The 7,836-nt window shown below is 48.7% G+C and overlaps 1 protein-coding gene across 2 annotated transcripts; it reads right to left on the bottom strand.

Annotated features, from left to right (window-relative positions):
* On the bottom strand, window positions 1-6,954 carry LOC136967847 (myozenin-2-like). Of its 2 annotated transcripts, none has more exons than XM_067261809.1 (6): window positions 6,842-6,954; window positions 5,792-5,881; window positions 4,455-4,621; window positions 2,892-3,033; window positions 849-1,032; window positions 1-666 (listed from the first exon to the last, which is right to left on the bottom strand). In XM_067261809.1, the coding sequence occupies exons 2-6, from the start codon at window positions 5,871-5,873 to the stop codon at window positions 417-419; spliced, it is 825 nt and encodes a 274-aa protein (XP_067117910.1). In that variant the 5' UTR covers window positions 5,874-5,881; window positions 6,842-6,954; the 3' UTR covers window positions 1-416. The 2 variants fall into 2 exon arrangements, with proteins under 2 accessions (XP_067117910.1, XP_067117911.1); XM_067261810.1 differs by having other exon boundaries at window positions 5,792-5,875.
* Between the last annotated feature and the right edge of the window lie 882 nt (window positions 6,955-7,836).

Here is a 7,836-nt window from a genome sequence, read left to right as displayed (position 1 = left end):
TTGGTGTTTTACACTGTTTTATTTCGCTTATAAATGATTAGTACAAACAAAGACGTTTAAGGCAAATATCATCCCTCCTATACGCAACATTTTACAGGATACAGTGCTACATTATGCTGTATTTGTGAGTACGTAGTGTTCGCTAGCTGGTGCATATGTTTTGACTGCAGTGGAAGAGTCTTCGACAGATAAGCGAGAAAACACTGTGCACAGTGGGCGTCTAACTAATATTCTCTCTCTTCTATCTCAGTCCATCACTGTCTCCCGCCCCCTTTATCTCTCTGTCCCTTTTTTCTCTTTTTCTCTTTCTCTTTCTCTGTCTCTCTCTCTTTCTCTGTGTCTCTCTCGATCTCACCCTGCACTTACACAAGGATCTCTGGCTCTAAAACCGGCAGCACGTGAATGCACACACAAGTTCAAAGGTCATCCGACTCTGGGATGAACATGGGGTCCAGGGCCGCCGTGGGGAACAGGAGGGGGGCTCCTGTCCCCGCCCAGCCCAGGGCCGTCCTGTTGAAGGTGGGCCGAAGGTGGGCGCTTCCCCCAGCGTCTCCCAGAAGCTCTGCGCACTCCGGGAAGGCTTCTGCAGGGCTGCTATCCACCTCAGGTGCCCTGACAGGGGCAGGTTTGGGGGTCTTGTTGAAGCCACCGAAGGGGGTAGCTACCCTGGAGGTATTGGATTGACAGAGCTAGCATTAGCCGCCAATCATTCATGAACTCTGCTTTGTTGGAGAAAAAACTTGGATACTGACAAGCATTTTGACTTGGAGAAAAGAAAGTCCTTGCTGTGAGAGTGTGTGAGTGTGTGTGTGTATGTGTGTAAAAGTCTCTCTCTCGCTCTATTTTACCTATTAAAGCTCTTGTAGCCCGGAGCCTCTGGCTGGGGCTTAGGCTCTGGCATGCCTGTGATGAGGGTGTCTGCCAGGGCAGGGTCGCTGATGATGGCTTGGTCCCAGGGGGAGTGGTAGGACTTGGGGACCGCCGTGCTGTTGAACTTCTCTGGGGGAACATCTTTCAGAGGACCCCCGTAGCCTGTTGGAGGGACAAATAAGGGAAGTCAGGGAAATGCCTGGACAGTTTTGGTGTGCGTCACTGTCGCCAAAAGCATCTGCTAACTGAAATTCAGACATTTCAACCCATAGACTTCCAGGAATCTAGAAGCACTGGTATTAGGACAGAGGGGTATAGAAGTACAGAGAATGTTTTTATAATAATAAATAACACGTTTCCTGTGTAAAAGTGTTAGGGGGGGAAGGAGGAGCGGGCGGGGGGGTTAGGGGGCCAACCAATGGACCAGCCTTCAAAACCAGCACGCTTTGCCTGTGGGAGGGGGGCTGGCCAACACACAGCATTATGTAACAGCCAGCGTGTCACATCTAAGCCTTTGACAATGAACAATCCTCCCGAGTCTGTGTTTTGCCTCACAGAGGACATGTGGAAAGAACAAAATGCTGGCCCCCGGGTGGAAACATGTACAAGATCATTGTAGAACATGGAATACTTCAAATCCAATTCAAATGCTCAAAATGCAGAGAATGTGTTGTAACAGCCACACAGTCAGAGTTTGATAAATAAAGGACAATTCTGGTGGCATGTGTGGTACCCCAGGCAGAAAAAGGATGAGTGAGAGAGAGAGAGAGAGAGAGAGAGAGAGAGAGAGAGAGGGAGAGGGAGAGGGAGAGGGAGAGGGAGAGGGAGAGAGAAACAGAGAGAGAGAAACAGAGAGAGAGAAACAGAGAGAGAGAAACAGAGAGAGAAACAGAGAGAGAGAAACAGAGAGAAAGAGACAGACAGAGATCTGGGAGAGAGAGACAGTCCCAATCCATTCTAGCTGAGACATTTTACAATTGGGTGTTTAGTTCAGATCAATCAGGTGGCTGAACTGCACAAACCCTCGCTTACAGGAAACCAAACTGTTGGGAAACAAAAGACTCACTCCAACCCTAACACCTGGGGGCCTTTCCTGAGCTATTCCAAGAGCCATTACACATTTGATACCCAATACCCCCTGCCCCAATTTATTACTGCATCTTGCCGTCTCCACTGACTCCCTCTCAAGGTCTGGGGTAGTCCCAGGAATAGCAAGGCACGCTGCTTCCATGCGCTCATCGTGTAATAAGGGCTCCATGATTCTGCCGACTGGGCAGTATTGAGGCAGAGTGTGATCTGGGTTTCTAAGCTGGTCTCGATGGTATCAGAGACTGTAGGGCACACAGGAAATACTAGTCCTGCTTCCTGTGGGCACACCTCAGCATTTACAACATGATAAACTGTAGCTACCAAACAACAAACTTTAACTGGAGGAGAGAGACGGGGAGGGAGGGAGAGCGAGGAAGATTACGAGTGAGAAAGTGAGAGGGGATAAGACAAATTCCTCCCAGGGCCAGGAGATTCCGCACAAGGATAACATGTTTCCCCACATGAAATGAATTTGCCCCTCTGTGCAGAACATGTGGGAGAATTTCAAAAATGTCAAAACAATGAAGACACAATCTCTCTGACTGAGCAAAAGCCTTCCCTTATTACATCCAACAGGACCAGGATCCAGGATCAAACCACCCATTCACTGGGTCCGTCATTAGACTGGCTGTAAATGGTTTCTTCTGGATTCCAGAGTTGTTGGGGTTTCAGTGCAAAATGGGCATCAGAAATATATTGGTTGACTTGGCTGATGCATTGATTCTTTATGTTACTGGCTAAATGGTTTATTGCCTGCCATTAATATGGAGTGTTTCTTCTGAGTCCGGACTATATGTTTTTACTGCCGTTATTGTTTTGGGTATTTGTCCTTATCTGTCCGTATTTTTTACAAACTGGTAGTTTTATGCCTACCACGTGGCTCTAGCCCTGTCACCCACACACCCGGCCATACACCCTCCCACGCTACTCACCAGGGGCGATGCTGTCTGGGTTCGCCTGGGTTCTCTGGTCAGGTGTGTTTGGAGGTGTCGTCGGCAGCTTGACCTCCAGGTGATCTTCTCCACCTGTGTTTTCAGTCGCTTCCTGACTTTCGACCTGCAAAGTAACTCCATTCTGACGGCGAAACAGAAAACGAAGGGAGAGAAAGAAAGTGTGGTTATCTCCATCCATCTGCTCTCATATCATCTTTATGAGTGTGAAGCTCAAACAACAAATATCTATGGATATTGCGTTCATACAATGAAATCTGATAGGGTAGTCCAGAAATATCATGAACCATGGTGTTGGTTCAAAGGCCAAAATAATAATTGGGAAACCTTGAGCATTCTGTAAGAGCAGCCTCTCTTATCAGGAACTTCAACATGACTAGCCTGGCTTCTTCTGGCCTTCTGGCCCTGTGTTGAATCTGTCCACAATGGGAACCTTTCATCTCCCCAGTGATATTTGAAATGATTTACTCCTCGACTTCCTCAGGAAATGTTGTCAACTTGAAACGACATTCCCCATTTGCCCCGAAGGGTAAAGAAAGGGACCCGCTGTGCCGCGTTTCCCATCAGCACAATAAGATTAAGGGTTGTAAATGAACCACATCAACGTATTGATTAGGCTTAAGAAAGCAGGGAGTTCATGACATCACTGCCACTAAGTCCTTTTCAATTAGAGCAAACCCCCTTCATGACAGGGCCCATGTGTGGCCATGCTCCCAGGCCTCCAGAGTCAAGTGGAATTACGAAAGAGTTCCCCACAGGAACGTTGTTCCACTGCCATAGGATGAGAGGCTTTTGCCCTCGTACGCAAGGCTTCATGGAACTCATCATACAACATACCGCACCTGCCCAAGCCCCCTCCCCCCCCCCCTTCCCCTTCACAGGAAACACTTTTAGTTTCCATTTAATCAGGAAGCGTTTTGTATGACTTGAGTGCCTTGTGGGAAATATTGTGTCTTCCACACGCAGTGGAACAACGCGCTAAGCTAGGTCTTAGGACCATCGTGCTGCTGCAGGCTGTCTGGAGCAGGGTCCTCATTCGGAGGAACAGGTTATGAACTCTACAGACTCACATTGGCGAGCTGATTGATGATACTGGATGTCTGTGCACCAGATGCCAGAAACCAATGTAAAAAGTATCCATTTGTTCATGAGAGGATGTGTGTGTAGGTTGGCAAATGGCGGGTCTCCTGATTTAACCTGCCTCGCCAGATGGTTGTTACACATATCCATCTGGAAAGTCGTCCTTGGAAAACGGTTTTAAAAAGGGCAGGCACAAATGGATAACTTGTAAAAATAGATTCTCGCGTGGATCGTGATCTCGCGAATCCAGATGTCTCTTAAGGTTACATAGGATTCTCCTCAAAATGAAATACGAAATTGATTAACTCCAAGAGATCGATAAAGCCCTACTCTACTCCCCACCCCATTCCTTTATATGCCACTCTGTGACTCTGTGGGGGGGAAGAAAAGAAAAGGCTCGGTTCGATCAAAGGCCCTGAGTTTGAACAGCAGCCTGGTACGCTGAAATCCGAGCTGTCTGCTCACATTGATGTGTGTGTTGGTCTGGTTCTGGACGCTCTCGAAGGTGTACTTCTCCGAGCGCCTCTGGCGCATCTTGAAGAGGCGAGAGCCCCGGTTGGAGGACAGCGACAGCTCCTCCAGCATGATCTCCTTGGGGGCGCTCACTTTCTTCCCGAGATCCATCTCTGCATCTGGGAAACACACACACACCAGCTGTGAGGACACTGTGTGTGTGTGTGTGTGTGTGTGTGTGTGTCTGTTGTTTGTGTGAGCTCACTTGTGCATGTTGCAGCACATATTGTCAATACCTATTTGTTGTGTTGACAGTTTTCTGAGCTATGAGCACATCATCTCCTGTAGTTACATATATATATATATATATATATATATATATATATAATTATTATATAATATATAATTATATAATTTGATTACTCAAACAAAATATTCCCATTGTGTTGACAATGTTTGTACATACAGGCCTACAGCACACACAGGCTAATTACGTTTCACCAATAATCTATTGGTAAACCACAGCCCCGAATAGCTCCTGTCTTGCTGACTCCGTCTTGCTGTCAATATGATAAATGATAAGTAATCTCTTCATGTCAACCTTTCATGTTGTGCCCCTGTCTGTGGTTAGCGCTGCATGCTAGCTAATGCATGCCGATTGTGGAGATTTCTTTACCACTATCAAAGAGAGAGAAGTGGGCCTGCCAGAAAATCCTACAGCTGTCGCTGGCCCTCAGACGTCCCTGACGGTGCCAGCCCTGCAGTTGTCCGCACGCCCCGAAATAGCGCGTTCAAAGGACAACGACAAAGGGATTAGTTACTGGCTACTGGGAAGCTGTTGGTGAGACGATAGCTTCTCTACAAAGTCATTTGTAATTGGTGTGTGTGTGCCGGTATGTGGACACCTGTTTCGGAATGTAGAAACTATGATTAAGCATGTGTCTACATTTGTGCTGTAGTTCAGGATACTTCACGTGCCATACTCTACTGTAGTACACTGTAAGGTGTGTTCACATGAATGAGCATAGACTTTAACGTTAGAAATCACACCAGATAGAGCAGCGAGAGAGAGTAGAGTGACAGAGCAGAGTGAGAGCAGTGAGAGAGAGAAGAGAGAGCGAGAGAGAGATCAGGAGGAGAGAGAGCCGAACTAGAGAGAAAGAGAGACAGCAGAAAGAGTAAAGAGAAAGAGTGCATGGAGGAATATGAGGACTTAAGAGAAAAAGAGGAATGCAGATAGTGAGCTGATGTGCAGAAGATGCGATGAAGAGTCCGCCAGAGAGAGAGAGGGGAAGAGAGCGGGTTGGACAAGAGAGGAAACAAGGAAGTGAGAGGGTATCATGGGATACCTTCGGAGCCCTGGATCTCCCTGCAGATCGCCGCCGCCTGCATCTGCCTCTCTCTCGTCGTCATGGTAGAGAACTGGGACATGGCTGCCGCTGGGGAACAGAGCCACAGCATGCCAGAGTCACAGGTTACCGGTACAACAGCGCACCAATCAAACTCCACACCTACTGTGTCACGGCTGCCTCTGGGTATCAGAGAGTCACAGCACGATGAACGGTCGAGTCAGGGGCCACAACAGCACACCTATCAAACGCCATGCCACAGCAGACAACACGAGCTGTTTGTAGGGCCATCGATCGGCCCAACATTACACTAGCTTGCCACGCGCACAAGGGCAGTTAGAATTTATTAGGGCAGTGAAAAGGGCAAAGTTAGCACATCCCTTTAAATAACCCGGGGCCGTTAAACGCCAAGCGCGTGCTCTTCAGACATGGCACCTCGCTCGCCTGAGAGGACGCAGGGATCAATACCGCTGAAATGACCCTGGAGGTCTACTAGAACAGGAGTTCAGAACGGGTTACAGGATGTCACGAGGAGCAGGTGTGGCAGTTTCGAAGATGAGTTGAGCCGTAGTACACAACCATACAGTACTGTACATGCTGCCTGGCCAAAATGTACAGTACCCTCACATTTTCCTCTTTTAACATATAAATGAATAGATAGATGAGTAATAAGTAACACCAAAACACTTTAGCATTAGTAAGGTGGATGTGAGGTGGCTAAATCCATGAGGAATTCATCTTAGTTGTCTGACGAGCAGATCTAAGCTGTACTGTAAATAACTATTATTAGGTCTCATGTCTCCATAGATTGAAAATAGATGGAGGAAAGACCAAACAAGTCATCTGTCGTGGAAACACAAAGTTCTTAGGCGTTAACGTAATCGACAAGAAATACGTAAACACACATTTAGAAGGGTGCAACAACAGGCAAACTGTAGGACCGATAGGAACACAGTGAGGAGCTGCTCCATCGCATTCACAGGAGCACTGACGACCTCCAGGACAGGTTACTTTGGGTTTCCCACCACGAAGGTGGAGTGGCCCCCTTACCTGTGTCAGGTCCCTCCAAGGGGGGGGGGGGTTCTCAGGTTGTTGTGTTTGGGTCCCCAACGGAAGCGAGGCCTGAGGCACGGAGAACGACCTGCACAGGTCAATGCACACTGCCCAGCTCTGGTGTTGGAAATGGGTGGGTGGGGCAAGGTGGTTGTGGTGGGTGGGTGGTGGGGGGGGGGGGACTTGCTGGCTGGCTGGCTGGTTTGGAGAGAGAGGGACTGGATTGTTTGGTTGGGGGTGGGGTGGGAGGTTGGTGACTGGCTGGCTGGTTGGGAGAGAGAGGGACCGGATTGGTGGGGCGGTGTGGGTGTCTGTTTGTTGTCATTGGTTGGTGGTTCACAAGATTTGGGGGTAACTAAATATAGAGGTCAAGCCCGCCCCCCTGACCCCCCCTCCTCAGTTTCTCTCCTCTCTCTTTCTCTCTCCCTTCCTCTCGATATTTTTCCCTTCCCTTCCCCTTCTCTCTCTCTCTCGTCCTCTCTCTCCCTCCCTCTCGTAAAGCCCACTGTGTTGATTAACCGAGGTTAGGCAAGGGCTCAGACAGGGCCGTGCTACAAGACTAGCACCTGCTTCCCAGATCCTTTACTCTACCAGCTGACACGGGTTGCCAGAATTTTGATTTTAGTTTCCTGGTTCCCTCTCACATACTAATGGATGTCACACCGTGTTCTCTGTAGTATTGATGTTATCAGACAGCAGGGAAGTGGCCTGCCCTCTTGTTTTGCTACATCCTCCTCCCTGCAGCTAGCAACCCTGGGCCTATTGCAGTTGTGTAACTGTCTGCCATGCCATGGCAACAAGTCCCCACAAACCCCCTACCCTCAACTGGCAACAGAGCATGTGACCCTCGGGGGCGAGACAGCATGCGGGTCCATGGGATGAGAGTGGGAGGGAGGCCGACAGAGAGAGAGGAGGGTGTAGGGGGGTTGGAGGGGGCGGTGACACATACAGTGACACTCTAAGGACAGACGTACAGTACACTTTCATTCTTT

This window comes from Osmerus mordax, chromosome 23 (genome assembly GCF_038355195.1).
Source record: "Osmerus mordax isolate fOsmMor3 chromosome 23, fOsmMor3.pri, whole genome shotgun sequence".
Taxonomy (NCBI): domain Eukaryota; kingdom Metazoa; phylum Chordata; class Actinopteri; order Osmeriformes; family Osmeridae; genus Osmerus; species Osmerus mordax.
The sequence above is the reverse complement of the archived record's forward strand: the minus strand, read 5'-3'. Positions and strand labels throughout refer to the sequence as shown.